The sequence below is a fragment of the Elephantulus edwardii genome, unplaced genomic scaffold (assembly GCF_000299155.1).
Source record: "Elephantulus edwardii isolate Elephantulus edwardi_28Jun2011 unplaced genomic scaffold, EleEdw1.0 scaffold00006, whole genome shotgun sequence".
Classification (NCBI taxonomy): Eukaryota; Metazoa; Chordata; class Mammalia; order Macroscelidea; family Macroscelididae; genus Elephantulus; species Elephantulus edwardii.
In genome coordinates this window covers 9,020,410-9,037,804 of record NW_006399756.1, presented here as the reverse complement: position 1 = coordinate 9,037,804, position 17,395 = coordinate 9,020,410, and the positions used below count along the sequence as shown (strand labels likewise).

Here is a 17,395-nt window from a genome sequence, read left to right as displayed (position 1 = left end):
GCTAACACCCTCCCCCAGTGGGTTTTATAAGGCTGTAAATTACATGGGAGGAGATTGCCCAGCTTTCTCCTGAGAAGCAACTGGGGGACTCGAACCACCTTCCTTTGGGTTGGCAGTGCAGTTCCAAGGTAATATTCCCTCTGGATATATTTCACACGTGTGAACTGAATGCTATTCAATATTTGAGAGGTATGTTCTAGCATAAATGTTTGCTCTTCTTTTTGTGATAGAAAGCCTTTTTATTTAGAAATAGATTTAAAAAGATTTACTGTACTTTTGGCTTGAGTTTACCAAGTAGTTTATATTCTCAAGAGTGGTGGAAGAAACCTTATGGTGTTGAAAAACTAAGAACAAACTAAACCCTGTTGTACTGAGAGAGGCCCACTTAGCCTCTTAATCAGGAAAGTGTCTGGAGCTTGGGTGCCGGAGCCGCCTGGGGTGTGGGTGTGTCCTCAGGCTGTCCCTGCTTTTCTCTGGGCATGCCTCTCCCGCTGTCCCCCAGTACAGCTTATGCAATCATGGAAGAGAGATAAACATGGAAGCCCTTGGGCTTTTCACCAGTGTCACTCCCTTGGAAAGACTGAGCTGTCCCACCTGGTAGCATTTAACCAAGAAATGGGGAAAGAAAAGGTCTGACCACAACCAGCACGCTAATGATGGGACATGTCTAGTAAAAGGCTCAAGAATATGACCTGTCTAGCATCTAGACTCACGGCTTTGGGGAGACATGATTGGCGTGGGTGCTGAGTGCTCTGGTCCCTCCCCAGAGCTGTTTGCACAGATGCTCCAGGGTCAGCCCAGCTGAAGGAGGGGACGGCTCTACGTGGCCTCTGGGACTTCATTAGCCTGCAAGGCGAGCATGACCTGGTCTGACAGTGGTCAGCAATCACACTCAGGCCAGGTGAACTCTTCTGCTCCGGTTGCTTTCTGTCTCTACCTTAAAGTTTGTATCAGAGGTGCTGGAGCTGCACCCCATGCATGGTGAGATTGTTTAAAATACAACCAGTCCTGGGGGCCTCATCTTAGTGCCCCTACTTATGCCAGGCTGCTAGCTCGTGGATCTAGTGCAGGTGCCACTGCTGATGAAGATGGACATTCTGGTGACCTACCTTTCATCCAGACCTCTCTCTTTTCTCTCATTCATCTCTCTCCCCTCTTCCCTCTCACCTCTCTCTCTCCCCCAGCCTCCCTCCCTCCCTCTTTCCCTCCTTCTCTCTCTCTCTCCGCCTCCCTCCCTCCCTCCCTCCTCCTCCTCCTCCTCCTTCTCCTCCTTTCTTCTTCTTCTTCTCCTTCTCCTTCTCCTTCTCCTTCTCCTCCTCCTCCTCCTCCTCCTCCTCCTCCTCCTCCTCCTCCTCCTCTTCCTCTCTCTCTTCCCTCCCCTCCCCACTCTCCTCTCCCTCTGTGGTATGATACATACTGGACCATTATGCAGTATCATGATAGATGCAGGAAAGGATGAACTTCTCAAGGATTTCATTTTACTTAGATCCACAAACAATACTCTTAGCAACACCAGTCCTGAAATCCCTTAGGGAAATCAGCTGTCAAGGACCTTTTCAAAGTGTTAAAGAGCAATGAAATCAGCTTAAAGACTATGGTGCACCTGATCTAAACCATGGTGTTTCCAAATGTTTCTGTGTATCTGAAAGTTGGAAAATGAATAAGTAACAGAAGAATTGGTGCCTTTGAATGGTGATGTTAGAGAAGAATACTGAGTATCCCATGGATTTCCAAAAGAACAAGCAAGTCTATCTTAGAGAAAATATAACTAGAGTGCATTGAAGGGAAAGGAGGGTAAAGGTTTTGTCTCACGTGCTGTGGGAATGCTGTCAGGAGGATCCAGTTCCTAGAGAAAAGCATCATGCTGGGAAAGGAGGGGGGGGGGTCAGTGAAGGAGAGGAAGACCTTCATCAAGATGCGTTGACAGTGACTGCAGCAATGGGCTCACGTAAATCTCAAGATCATGAGAATGGTGAAAGATACGCCACGTTCAGATCTGTCTGATCCAGTGTTCATAGGGTAACTTTGAGCCCTAGTCAACTTGACAGCAACTAACAACACAACATGCTATATACAGAAAGATTTCTCTATAATGTTAAAAAAAAAGTCCCAAAGAGGTCATGTTTAGGACTAAGGTGAGCCTGATCCAAGCCATGGTGTTTTTATCATTTCGTTTCATGTGAAAGCTGGACAATGAGTGAGGAAGATCAGAGAAGAATTGATGCCTTTGAATTACTGTGCTGCTGGGGAGTGGACCACAGATAGTTAGAAGAAGGAACAAACCAGTCTTGGGAGAAATACAGCCAGAATGTTCTTTAGTAATGTGGATGGTGAGTCTTCGTCTCAGGTACTTTGGAAACTGATACCTAGAAGCTGTTGCCTGGATGGTACAAGGAAACACAACATGGTTCAAGATCAAGAAAGGAGTGTATCAGGGATGTGTCCTTTCTCCAAGCCTTTTCAATCTGTATGCTAACAGGTCATTCGAGTGGCTGGACTTTATAAAGAAGAATGTGACATCAGGATTGGAGGAAGACTCGTCAACAACCTGTGTTATACCGATGATACAAACTTACTCGCCAAAACGAAGCTGAGGAGAATTTGAAGCATTCACTGCAGAAGGTCAGAGACTGCAGTTTTCAATATGGATTGCTTCTCAGCCTCAAAAAAACAAGGGGCGCTCTGGTGGCCTAGTGGCAAGAAGCTGCACTGCAGTCCCAGAGGTACACAGTTGGAACTCATCAAATGCTCTGCTGGAGAAGGAGGGGCAATCTCCTCCTGTACCAGTCAGATCCGATTTGACAGTTCACACACAAATAAAGAAATATATTTAAAAGAAAAAACAACCAACAAATAATCAAGAAAACAAACCCTCACTTCTGGCACAATAGGCCACATCATGACAGAAGGAGAAAAGATTGACGTGGTTAACGATTTCACCTTCTTCAGATCCACAGTCAACGCCATTGGCACCAGAGGTCAGGAAATCAAGAGATGAGCTGCATAGGAAAAACCTGCAGTCAAAGACCTCTTCAAAGTGCTAAGGAGCAACTAGAGACAAAGGTGTGCCTGGTCCAGGCCAGGGTCTTCTCAAATGCTTGCTGTGCATCTGAGAGCGGGACAATGACAAAGGATGACAGAGGAAGAATCGATGCCCTTGAGTTGCGGTGCTGGAGAAAAGTACTGAACATATAGACAATCAAGGGAACTGACAGGTCTGTCCTGGAGAGAGTGAAACCAGGTTGCTCCTTAGAGGCAAGGATTTTGAAATTCCATCTCATATATTTTGGGCATGTTGTCAGAAGGAGTCACACCTTAGAGAAGGACATCATGCTTATAAGGGTGGAGGGTCGGCACAGGAGAGAAAGACCCTGGATGAGATGGATTGGCACAGTGACCATGGCAATGGGGTTAGGTGTGCCAGAGATGGTAAAGTTGGCTCCAGACAGGACACCATTGTTCATAGTGTCGGTAAGAGTCACAGTTAACTTGATGACACGTAACAACAATAACAACATCCCAATGGACCTCTGGTGGCTTAGTGATAAGGAGCTGTCCTGCCAACCCAAAGGCACAGGGTTCGAGTCCACCCACTGCTCTGTGGGACAAAGTTGAGCAGTCTCCTTCTCTGTGATTTACTATCTCTGAAAACACACTGCAGAGTCAGCTATGGGTTGGTTCCAACTCTTAGGTACGTAACAACAATCCAGGTGGACTAAGGCTCAAGCCTAGGTCTCCTTTGACTTCAAAGTCTGTGCTCTTGACTTTGAACTTTCTTATTTGTTATAAAGGCTGGAATTTCTCAGCTACTAGAAGAAAATAGCAACAACAAGACTGTCCTAAGAAGCCACATGGCTATAGTAGAACGGTTTGGGTGGAAAGGCCAAACCCAAGGTCAGGGCTGGGGCAACCTGAGCCCTACTTGGCTGTCCCTCCAGCTGTGGGCTGTGGCCAGGTGATGGTAGGCTAGGTGCCCGAGCCTCGGGGTCTTACTGGAATGTGCATTTCTCAGCAGACGCCTCACCTGCCGAGCACTCAGCCCTCCCCTTCCAAAATCTCCTGACCTCTGTGTCCTCTGAGTCCTGCTTTCCATTTTGTAAACAACCTAAAGGAAAGCAGTCCATTTTCCTGACCTCCCGGGTCGCTGGATTTAGTTTGTTTTCATAAGCTTCTGGTTTTCAGTTCATTTTCTTATTCGAGGTCACTCTTGGGTTAGCCTGTTCTGGTAACTCCCAGGCATGAGGAAACCCTCCTCCTCGGCCGTATTTTTCTGGAAGGCAGGTCCCTTGTGGAAGGTGAAGGATAGAGAACTCAGGTCTGTCTTCTCACCTGCGTGGAAGGTAACCTCCCAGCCAGCTCCGAGGGGATCGTCTCTGTGTTCCCCTTCCTGTCTACTAGGCAATGAGGCTGAGGGCTGAGGAAGCCCCTCAAGCCGAGCACCCCCTCCCCTGTGTCCTCCTAATGCAGTGCCGTCACACAGCACTCTTTGCAGTGTGGGAGGTCAGGCCCCTGAACCTCTGGAACAGCACTGAGCATCTCAGGCATGAACATTCCTGAAAGGGTCACTCCACTGCCTGATGACAGCCGTAATTATTAATGTTGTTGTTTATTGGTTGTTGTTGAGTAAGTACTGACTCCTAGTGAGGCCCTGTGTGACGGTCAGAATGCTCTGGAAGGTTTCCAAGGCTGAGATCACTCCGAAGCAGATCGTCTGGCCCGTCTTCCAAGGTACCTCAAGGTGGACTTGAACCACCAACCTTTCAGTCCATTGGAATCCAGCACTTAACCACTTACCAGTTGACTCTGAGCGTCTTATCTAACTCTTAGAGCAAGCCTATGATATGGCCATTTTCCATGTGGGAAGGGAGGTTATGGGTAATATAGGGACTTGTCCATGGGTCCTCATGAGTATGACAGCAGAATTAGATCCCCCCAAGTCTGCGGGACCCCAAAACTGACTCTACCCAAGTCTATCTTGTTCTTTATTGATTGTTCTTTTTAAAAAACTACACTCAACTCCCTAAATGAACAAATGACAACCTTGCGTTGTAAATACTTCAGATTTGTGAATTGAATAACATGAGTGATAAATTAGGTATGACCGGAGGAACTAAAGATAGTTGATAGGGGGAGTTCTAGTGGCCTAGTGGCAAGAAGCTGCACTGCAATCCCAAAGGTGTATGGTTTGAATCCACCAGATGCTCCACTGGAGAAGGGGAAAAAACTTTCCTGTGCCTGTTGGATCTGATCTGATGGTATGCAACAAGGGAGGTGGGCGAAAAAATAAAATATTTGTTTTAAAAAACATATGGCTGATAGAGTCACCTCCACCCCTCTCCCCTGCACCCACCCTTTCCCTTCCCTGAAGACCACCAGCCCCTCCCTGTAGGCAATGGTGAGGACCCGGTCTGCGTGACGCCTTGCTGCATGCATGTGTGGCCGGAAATCAAACGTAATACTGTTCTTTGAAAGCTTAAGCTTTAAATAAATGCTCCCAGAGGGTTGTGACCCTGCCACTTGTGCCCTTGAGCCAACATCATGCTTCCGTTCTCTTGGGTGCTGCTCCATGTCTCGTCAGCATCGTGATGTCCTCCCACAGGGCCCACTGCCTGCATGGACTACCATTGTCCACAACCCTCCTGAGGGGCTGTGTTTCGTTTTCTCTGTCTCTCCCTACAAGGACCTTCTCTGTTAGCTACTTCTGTTCACGTAGACATGGCTTTCTCTATGTTTTATATCCCAAAGGGGCTTTTGTTATTCACATGTAATTTTTTAAACAAAATTAACTGGATGGTGCCAGCTGCCAGTGCTGGCCACTCCAAGGAATCCCCGAAGAAGGTCGTAGACCAAACGGGAGAAAACGTGGAACAAAATGAAAAATCATTTCAAAAAAGACAAGGCACACTGGTCTGCTTTGGACTGATGGCACTGAGAGACTGTCACCCTTAGACACCTTTGAGGCCTGGATCTGGACATACCACCTTGGCTCAACTTGAAGCCAAAAGATAGACAGACCTCGAAGATGAACAGTAATACCTTCCAGTATTCTTCTATTTTTTACAATAATGGTCTTATGCAGTATTTGTCCTTATGAGACTGAGTTAGTTCACTCAGCAGAACGCTCTCCAGCCTCCCCCAAGTTATGTAGTATTTTTTTTTTTCAATAACTGCTCCCAAGTGCTCTGTAGTATTCCATTGTGTGAATGTACCACAATTTCTCAATCCATTTGACTGTGGTTGGACCTTTGGTCTAAACACAACTATTCTTGAGGTAACTCCATCTTACGCCAGCCCCACATCTGTCAAGTGGGGCTGTGCTCTCCCGAATTTTCAGTGGCTGATTTGAAGGTAGATCTCCAGGTCTTTTCATCCGAAGCACTTTTAGTGGTTTTTGAACCTCTAGCTTCTATTGGCCACTGAGTGTGTTTACAGTTGACTTCACCCAGAGTCTTACTGCTATTTTACAGATGGGAAAATTGCAGTTTCAAGGTCATGAAGTGGTTTGCAGGAGATTCCACATACAGCTGGGAGTTAAACTTAGATCCTAAGAGGACCTGTATCCAATTCTGACTCCAAGGACACATGACCTCAGTATAGTTATCATGGTTTAGAGTCATCGTCAGGCAGGACCAGAGTGAGCTCAGTGCAGCCTTTGGCATAAGGGCAAAATTTAAGGGGTGCCAAAAATCATGGCCATCAAGAGAAACTGAATTTCATACAGTATATTTAAAAATAAAAATTGATGCCAAAAAAGTTGCAACATATTTTCTATTTTTAAGGAGTGCTTTGCTTATTCGGGGCTTCTTTCCATTCCAAATGAAACTAGAGATTACCTTTTCCATCTCCTTGAAGAATGGGATTGGTATTTGTACTGGGATTGCATTGAACGTATAAATTGCATCTCTCTCCCTGATTTAAAATCCTACTACACTGCTGTGGTGGTTAAGACAGCATGGTACTGGTACAATGACAGACACATAGATCAATGGAATAGAATTGAGAATCCAGAAATCGGCCCATCTACCCATGTTAACTGATTTTTGACAAGGAGGTGAAATCAGTTAAGTGGGGAAATGACAGCCTTTTTAACAAATGGTGCTGGCAAAATTGGAAAGCTGTATGCAGAAGACTAAAACAAGATCCACACCTCATTCCATATACAAAAACCACCTCAAGGTGGATCATGGACTTAGGACTAAAACCAAGGACTATAAACGTCATCCAAGAAAAGCTTGGAAGAACTTTAGTGGTCCTAATCCACAACATAAAAAGTCTTCCAAGTATCCTGGAAAATCTACTACAACCGGGAGAAGATAAAATATCTGAATGGGACCTTCTAAGAATCAAATCCCTATGCATATCCAAAAATTTCTCCAATAGAGTAAAAAGGGAAGCCACAGACTGGGGAAAAATATTTGGTAATGACATGTCAGATAAGGGACTTATATCTGGAATTTATAAAATACTTGAACACCACAATAAAATAAAGGTAAATAATCCAATAGAAAAATGGGCACAGGATATGAACAGACACTTCACCGAAGAAGACATTCAGATGGCCAACAAGCACATGAAGAAATGTTCAAAGTCCCTAGCTCTAAGAGAGATGCAAATCAAAACAACTATGAGATATCATCTCACCCCAGTAAGAATAGCAAAATATAACAAAACAGCAAGCAACAAATGCTGGCGAGGATGTGGAGAAACTGGAACTCTTATTCACTGTTGGTGGGAATGTAAGATGGTGCAACCATTGTGGAAGGCGGTGTGGCGCTTTCTCAAAAAATTGCAAATAGAGGGGAGGGGTGGGCAGGGAGAAAATTGCGGCAATGAATGAATGGAAATCCAAAACCTCTGTAAAAAAAATTAAAAAAAAATTGCAAATAGAGATACCATTTGACCCAGCAATCCCATTACTGGGAATATACCCCAGAGAGACCATGTCTGCCATCCAAGCAGATATATGCACACCCATGTTTATTGCAGCTTTGTTTACAATAGCAAAGAGTTGGAAGCAGCCTAAGGGCCCATCAACAAACGAATGGATAGAGAAGCTGTGGTATATCCATACGATGGAATACTATGCAGCATTAAAAAACAAGGAACTCATGAAATATTATTCAAAGTGAGTGACCCTGGAGGACATTATGCTGAGTGAAATATCTCAGTCACAAAGGGACAAATACTGCATGGTGCCACTGTTGTAGAATGGGTCTGATATCAGGGTGGGGGTATGACAGAAAAAACTGGATAAATTAGGTATATTGTATTGAAACAGATGAGGGAAAGAACAGATTAGAAGTGATATATGATTGAGTATCCAGGAATCCAGAATTAAGGTTTCACAGAGAAGTGTACTCAGGGTGGGGGTTGGGGTGAAGCGACGTGGCAATTGTATACTAATGAAGGAATTTTTTTCTTTTTTTTTTTTTCCTCTCTCTTTGGAGGGGGAAGCGAGCTAGTGGGGAGGGGTGGGCAGGGAGAAAATTGCAGCAATGAATGAATGGAAATCCAAAACCTCTGTAAAAAATAAATAAATTTTAAAAATTAAAAAAAAAGTTGCAACAGCAAAATTCCATTATTTTAACTAAAAATAAGATTTGTTTCAATAGTCACTTAAAAAGAATCTGCAATTTAAAGAATAAGGATTAGATCCTACTTTTAAATGACTGCTTTTTGTGGTGAAGTGTCCTGGTGGCATAATGGTGAAAACATTTGACTGCTAACTTCACGCTTAGTGGTTCGAGACCTTCAGGCACTTCTTGAGAAAAAGATGTAGCAATCTCCTTCTGTAAAGATGGAAGCCTTGGAAACTGTGGGGCAGCTCTACTTTGTCCTGTGGGGTCACTATGGGACAGAATCACTTGGACGGCCATGGGATGCATTGTTGTGTGGGATTAAATACTAGAACGCCCAGAAATGACCTTTGGAACATCTGGCACTTTGCAAAAGGCTACACAGAGGTGGTGGCACGTGGGACATTAGGTCCTGTTGTCAGACTGTCAAGTCCCAGCTCTGTGGTCATCACAGGCCACGTGGCGTGGACTGGGTCATAAAATGGCCCCGTACGTGGGGATGCTCACACCCCAGGGGTGCTGACGCCTGGTTCCAATACTCACATCTTACGTTTTCTTTTCCTAGAAGTGAGTGTTTTGAGGACTTGATCTCCTGACCATTCCCTCCTCTCTCCCACTCCTACCCAGCTTGTTCACCTACAGTGAGATGCATCTTCTCAAAACCTTGCTCCTCTGGGTCTACTTGCAACTGAACCCCAGTGACCAGACCGTGCCAATCTACGAGACCATGATGGCGTTCTTTAAGAGGTAACAGTGTCGATTTGGGGGAAATGGATGGGCATGGCTTGCTTTGTTCCTATTAGAGAACAGCTGGTGGCACAGCAGTTAAAGCGTTTGGCCACTTCACCTCAAGGTGAGTGAGTGGTTCACATCTACCAACTACTCCATGACAGAAAAAAAGAGGCAGTCTGCTTCCATATCAATTTATGGAAAGCCTTATGGGGGAAAATCTGTTGTTATATTAGCCATCAGGTTGCAAGTGACTCAGACCGTCCACAGGGTTTTTAGAGGCTGTAATTTGCACAGGAGGAAATTGCTCATCTTTCTCTCACAGAACAGTTGGTGGAGTCAATTGGCCAACGTGGCTCTTTATTAAGTCACCAGAGCTGCCCTGTATGGGAAGAGCTTTTCTGTGGGAAAGATCTGCTCTGCCCTTGGGGGTGGGAGGAGGTGACACTGAGTCAAAATGTCCTCTCAGTGAGGCTGACAGTAAGTGACAGTGAAGTCCAAAGTGTTCAAAACTTCGTGAGTTCAAAAGAGAAGGGTAGTTTCTAACCATCAATTACTGAGGAACATGCAAGGAGCCCTGGGGCTGTAGCTTCTAGGTTACTGTTAACCCAAAGGCCACGTGGCCCCGTGGTTTGAACCTGCCAGTGACCCTACAGGCGTCAGATGAGCAGGCTTTGCCCAATTACGGTTTGCAGCCTCCAACACCTGACAGAGGGTCCCTGTAAGTAGAAATTGACACTCATGACAGTGAGTTTAGTGACTGAGGCATGCAGGGCTTTTTAGAAAGAACGTGGAAATGTTACTTCTCAGTGCCTGCAGTCAACTTTCAGCAGGCTCATGTTACTAGGTTTGGGCGGCGTGGACTTGGAGGGAAGTGCCTTGGTGGGGTAATGGTTAAGCCTCAGTTGCTGACCGAAAAGTCATCAGTACTAACCCATCAGGGGCTCCAGGGGGCAAAGGACCTGGCTGTATGTTCCTGTAAAGGTGTCACTAGGTGCTGTCGAGTCAACCCTGACCCACAGTGACCCCTATGCAGAACAGAAGGAAACCTTGCCCAGCCCGGAGCCAGCCTCACATTCCCTACTCAGCCCAACCTCCTGGCAGTCACTGCGTCAATCCGTCTTGGTGAGGGTCTTTCCCCTTTTTCATGAGAACCCCTCTGGGACAGTTCTATCCTGAGTCACATTTGAAGACACACACAGCAGCAGCAGCCTGGGGGAGAGCCTTGATGGTACAGTTTTCCACACCATCGTCCAGAGCAGAGAGAAGAAAGCAGTGTTTTTTAAGGTGCCTACGATGACGGGGTGACTTTGAACAGCGAGGTTACCTGGAAAAGTAAATAACCTGTAGGTGGTTTAGCTCTGGGTAATAACATGCTTTCTGAGAACCTGTTCTAAGTCTGGTAATAGTCATGATGTAGAACTGCTCTTTTTATCCAGGAAAATTACTGACCTGCATTGACCTTGAAAGACTTCAAAATTAAAATGTGCTTGAAGCAGGCCAAGTCATTCTCAGTCCAGCTTCACTAGACAGACTCAGAAATTCTGCATTTTCTGGACAAATGGGGGAAAGTACGTGAATGTAGCAAGGCTTGATAGGATTGCTCTACTTTTTACGCTCTTTTAACATATAAATACCTAAAGTTACATATCACAAGACATAAATGGAAAAGCAATGATACAAGTGACCGTGGGCGCCACTGATGCGTGCCTACTATGTGTGGTTACTGTGTGAGGCACTTTTGGTGGCATCTAGTGTGCACACAGCTCTCTGTGTACAGGGCAGATTCTCCTGTGCTCACTCTACAGATGAGGAAACCGAGGTAGAGGCGGATTATCTTGCCAGAGGTCACAGAAGCAGTAAAGGGTGGGATTGGACTTGAACTCAGATCAGCTGAAGTCTGAGATGCACCTCTTTTTATTCCCAGAATGGCAGGCACCTCTCCAGTGCCCACTCTCTGGTGTCCACTCTGGCTGGTTTGATAATGACTTTTAGCCCCACGCTATGAAAGATCCCAAGGCCAGCTCTAGGTTCCCAAATTCTCACACCACCATTAACAGAATGCGGCCCCCACAATCCCATCCCTGCCCACCCCGGTGCTGTGTGCCTTGAGAGGTTTATTTGCACAGTGACCCCCTGGACAGAGTAGAACTGCCCCATGGGATTTCAAGGCTGAGATCTTTGTGGGAGCAAATCATCAGATCTTTTCTCCTGTGGAGCAGCTGGTGGGTATGAACCAAGGACTTCTCCTTTAGAAGCCAAACTCGGCACTAGTGCACCATTGGGGCTCCTGATCGGTGACCATCAATTAGCTTTGGTTTCTGGATTTATGCCTGTTGCATATAAATAAGATCATGCAGTGTTTGTCCTTTTCGTGACTGGCTTATTTCACTTGGCAAAATATTGTCAAAGTTCCTTCATATTGGAACACGTATGAAGACTTCTTGGAGCTGAATGGTGTTCTATTGTGAGGATGAACCATGTTTTGTTATCTATTGGTCCATTCATCCATCCATCCATCAATCCACCCAGCCAGCCAACCATTGACAGACATTCGGATTGTTTCCAACTTTTTGTTTGTTTATCCATTTTCTTTTTTTCACTAGTTTATTTACAAAATTCTAATACAAATTTGAACAAATTCTTTCCATTTTCCTCATCCCCCCTCCGTAAAATTGTACAATCCAATGATTAATCTCTTCTTCCCCCTGTACATCCACATCCCTCTGCTTCCAGCCTCTCCCACCAATCCGGGATCCTTATTCTGCAATAACTAACTCAGTTCCACAAGGATACAGTATTTATCTTTGTGGGACTGAGATAGTTCACTCAACATAATGCTCTCCAGTCCCTCCCAAGTTAGGTAATAACTTACAAAGTTATCTCTCCTGAGTGCTGCATAGTATTCCATTGTGTGAATGTACCATAATTAATCAATCCATTCGTTTGTGGTTTGACATTTGGGCTGTTTCCACCTTTTGATGGTTGTCCCCAGTGCTGTAGTGGACGCTGGTGGCCACCTGCCAGGCTGGGTTTTATACCTCACATCCACGGAAATGATGGCTTCCAAGCAAGAAAAGTGGTCGTTAGGGACTCGCTCACGCCTTTTCTTTTGCATACGTGTGTTTAGCAGATAGACACGTCTTCTCCGTATTTTTGATCAGTGTTTATTAGCGCGAGTTGGCCTGGCTCTACTTTGGAACACTTACTCTATTTCTGGAACAGCCGTGTGCCCTGTTAACGGAAAAGCCCATCGTTTTTCTTTCTTGTTTGGGGAGGGCGGTACTCCGTGCCAGATTTCATGCACATTGCTTGGGTTTTGTATCATTTTCTGGGAATGCGGATGTTTTAACCATCCTATCATCACCCACAGGACACTGTTTCCGATGACTCACACACACCAGGAGAAATGGCAGTGGGTTTCCAGGGTTGCTTGATTTCTGGAAACTGCTCAGGGCAGCAGGCAGGAAAAGGGCTAAAATGTGGTTTTTTATGACAGAAATGAGTGGGAAGGTGAGCATTAAGGGGCACTAAAAGCGGGGTTCAGTGGCCTCACTGGAGCCCCTGCGCTGAGGACTCAGCACCTCTTCTAGAGAGCGGAGAGAGGGTGGGTATCTCTGTTCATCGCAGCTTCCACACCTCCTCAAACCTGCACTGACCCAATGCCGACCCAAACCACCCCCCCCCATGACATGTCCCCAAACTCCTTGACTCTGCACTGTTTTCCTGGTAGAAGCCATGCTTGTGTGTCCCAGTTGTCTCACTATCCCAACCTAAAGTTGTATCTTCTTTCTACCAGAGGTGGCCTCAGACTGCCTGAGCGCCTGTCCTGTGTCCCTTCCCTGCCTCTCTGTCCCCACACTCTGTCCACCGCCAACTCCAAAGAGAGCATCACATTGGAGGACAGAGACTCGGGGCAACCCTCCCCCTGAGGCATCGCCCAGGCCGCCTCTGGCCTGATGAGCAAGGTAGACACGGGCCTCCTTGTGCTTACAGACTCGTCTGTGGTGAACAAGTTCATGGGGGTTTTCTCCACCCCATTAAAGATCCTACTTCTAGGTCTATCAGGCCCCCATCTCTCTCCCACCCCACAGCATCTTTCTACAGAATCAAAGCCTCTTTCTAAGCTCTGCTCCTTGCCAGGGACAGAGCATCCAGCAAGCAGAGTAAGAATGGACTTACCATGTGGAGATGCGGTGAGCCATGGGGAGTTGTTCACTGTTCATGATTAAGCTGTGCTTACCTCACGCGCTGAGTCATTGCCCATGACCCCTTGTCTTCCAGCTCTGAGAAGCCTGTGGCCCGCGTTTAGGCTCTGGAAGCTTTTCTTGTCCCTGCCTTTCCAAGGCCTCACATGGTTGCATCAGTGAGCAGTAAATGGCCCTCTGATCCTAAAGACTCATCTCTGTCTTCCCCAAGCTCCCCAGTCTGCAGAACCTCCTCTTCTCGTCTGTGCTGGCCAGGAGATGGGCTCCCTGACCCACGTGACTTGTCAACTTGCCTGGTGAGATTCCCGCGGGCCTGTTTATGGGAGGTCGAGTCCCCTCGGTGCTGTTGTTGTTGTCATTATTAGGTGCTGTGAGCCAACTCCAACTCACAGTGACCCCTGAACAACAGAACACAGCACTGTCCACTCCCGCACCATCCTCCCAGCCTCTGCTGTGCTGCTGTCCACGCCTGCGGGCGTTGTGTTAGTGCATCTGCCTGAAGGTCTTCTCCTTTCCTGACCCTTGGTTGTTGGAAGGACTGGCCCTGCTGAGCACATGCTCAGAGTAAGTGAGGCAAAGTGTTGGTCAACATCACAATTGAAGGCATTGATTCTTCATTCTTCTGTTAAGCCATTGTGCAATTGTCCCACACAAAGGAAGCAATTGAAAAATACCATGGCTGCGTCAGCATGACTTCGGGAGCCCCCATGGCAGTGTAGAGTCCTTCTTGGTAAGCATTTCTCGACTGTCAAATGTCTATAGCATCTGTTGCACTCTTCCTTTTTTCTTAGGGAACTCTGGTGGATTGGGGACCTCGGGGAGCCCTGGTGGCAAGAAGCTGTGTTTCCAACACAAAGGTACATGGTTGGAATCCACCAGCTGCTCTGTGGGTGAAGGACAGGCCACTTCCTCCTTGTGTTTAACTGCCTCTGAAAACCCACCCGATGGTCAGCTCCAAGTCAGTGTCGAGGACTCCGTGACCTACAATGTCCCTATCTTCAGAGCACACATTGGCAATTTGTGCATCTTTCTTTTTCTGGTACTTACTCAGCCTTGTTCTTGCTAGGGGTTTATTTTACTTGTCTTTTTCTAGAACTACCATCTGGTTCAAAGAGCTGCAATGGGTAGAGTGAGCACTCAGTCACCCGCTTTCCCCGGCGGCTCTGTTGGGGAGGCTGGTGGCAATCTGCTCCTGAAAAGATTTACAGCCTTGGGAACCCTCTGGGGCCATCCTGCTTTTTCCCTGTCAGGTCACTGGGAACCGGAATCAACATCGGAAGGATTCTACCTTTCAACTTCATTCATTTTCTTTGTGTTGAATGTTTATTTTTTATTTCATTATGTGCTTCTCTTTACTACTTCCTCTACTTAGAGTACTACTTGATGTTCCGACTGCGTGAGATGGACACTGGATAACTGACATTCTGTTCCTCTTCTTCCCTGGCTTTCTACCATAGGGCCCCTTTGGCTGCATTTCACATATGTGAAGTGGTACTTGTGTGGACAAGTTTCAGGACATTGGCTAGGACAGCAAACTATATTCAGTTCAGGCTAACTCTTCAATTGTGTCATAAAAGCAAGTAATACTGGTGTTGGATGGTCTCTTAGAACTCACCTGACCCAGCCCTTCCCTTTCACAGGTGAGGCGCTGGGGCTCAAGGGGCTTGCTGTTCCTTTAACCACCTGATGTTTGAGCTGGCTTGGAGCTGGGTCTCCTAGGTTCTAACCGACATTTACTTTGAGGTCTTGGGGGGTGAGGACAAATCATTAACAGACCTGGTTTCTGCTTTGTAGCTGTGTCATTCCTTGAAGGAGCCCCTTGTGGAAACTGCAGGGGTGCATTCCACCAATGGGCGTCCGTCACCAGAACTAGGCAGACACTCAAGCTGACTCCTGCACCGTCCTGATGTCTAGATTTTTCTCCCCCATCCACCTTCCCACATCTCCTCTCCTGTGCTCTTGCTGCTTCTGGCCCAGCCTTTAAGGAGCCATGGATTCCTCCAGGTAACCATCCCTGATCTCACCTACTCACAGGATAGATTCTATCTTCCAGTTTCTTTTTGAGGACTGGCTAGACCATGAGCAAGCTGTGGGTGCAGTCTGCTGACAAATCCCCTCCCACACATGCTCCGAGTGGAGGGGAGGTGCCCGTGGCGCCCTGGTGTCTCCCGGGAAATGCTCTGTGTGGCATATGCCGGTGTGGGAGAGCCACGTGCCTCCGCAGCTGATGGCATCTGCAGATACACCCAGAGGGTCATTGTTAAACTGAGCAGCCCCGCAGTGACCACTTCCGCCCACTTTACCAGAACATTCATTTCTAAATGTCCCATGAGTCATGGACATTAGGGCCATTAAGTTGTTCCTTTTCAGAATTGCTCCACCGAGCTGTGTGTAGGGAGATGGACAGAGGCTGCAGACTGTAGATTCTTCTGTTACCTTCCTGAGTGCTCCCACTTTTCCGTCTCTTCTCTTGCTGTGAGCAGCAGGCCCTCACTCCCCATTATCCTGGCTTCCTGAGTCTCCTCTGGGTCTAGGCCCCTAAATAAGGATCTCTCATGATGCAGTGGTTAAGTGTGCTGTCGCTGACTTTTTAGTTCACTAACTGAAAGGTTAGCAGTTCAAACACAACAACTGCTCTACTGGAAAAAGACACAGCATTCTGCTTGTGTGAAGATTAGAGACCTAGGAACCTTACAGGGCAGCCCCGGTGTGTCCTGCAGACGTGTTCTAAATCAGGGTCAAGTCAAAGCACCCAAGAACCAACATTACTGATTCTTATTACCTATTGACTTTTCACTGCCCCCATATTTGCCTCAGGAAGCCCAGGCTGCTAATCACAAGTCAACAGTTCAAACCCACCACATGTTTCATAGGAGAAAGATGTGAACGTTTATCTAGGCAAGATTTGCAGCCCTGGGAGTTCCAAGAGGCATTTTGACTGTGTCCGAGACGGTCCCTATGACCAGTGAGCCAGACCCGCCTCTTGGCTTTCTGTCCATGGGGAGAAACATCTTTCCAGTAACAAATGTGAAGAAAAGGAGGGAAGACAAGGAGCTGAAAGTGTGAGGTTGTAGAATCAGTCCCGAGAGAAAGACATCATGCTTGGTAAAATAGAGGATGAGAGGAAAAGAGGAAGACCTGCCAGAGATGTACAAGCACCGTGGCTGCAATGGACTCAGGGCAGCAGTTGTGCGGGTGGCCCAGGACTGGATGGTGTTTTGTTCTGTTGTGACACAGAGTCACTCAGTGTTGAGGCCAACTCAGTGGCACCTCTAAATAACAGAGATTAGATTTCTTCAGAAGGTGTCACTGTTATTACTACAAGCTGTAACGATGTGATAATGAACCCACTTGTCTGGATGACTTCAGACGAAGGTCAGGGCCATTTTCATAGTCAAAATGACGTTGGTAAAGAAAGGGAAGTCACTGAGAAGTGCAGAAGGAGCAGCAGAAATAAAAATTACAGGGAGGAAGAGGAACTGTGATTGTATTATGGGTATTTTAATTAACTGAGTGAAAAAAATCCACTTTATAGATTTTTGCTCAATTTACACTTTAAAAAATGGCATTGGGCAAAAGACTGATAAATCTTGACCTCTTAAACAACTCTAGCAAGAGAAGACAGGGTCACACGAGAAGAGGCGTGTAGGGTTTTAAGTGAACTTCTGTGCTAGGCACAGAACTACACCCACTCCAAGCAGGATGGACTGGTGGGGGTTGAGATTGGAGGAGCTAGTAGGTGCCAAGCCATGAATTTCATTTCATTCATTCAACGTTTTGCAAACTAAGCTCACTGTAAGAGGTTCATCAATATAAGAAGCAGACACAAGTCCTCATCTTCGTGGAGCTTACCATCTAAGGACAAGTGTACTAAATAAAGAA

At 46.5% G+C, this 17,395-nt stretch overlaps 1 protein-coding gene across 1 annotated transcript in view; it reads left to right on the top strand.

Moving 5' to 3' along the window:
* Positions 1–17,395, top strand: part of BTBD16 (BTB (POZ) domain containing 16) — a 58,071-nt gene that overhangs the window by 23,573 nt on the left and 17,103 nt on the right. The window contains 1 exon segment of the mRNA XM_006880145.1: positions 9,204–9,323. Coding sequence (XP_006880207.1) covers positions 9,204–9,323 — 120 coding nt within the window.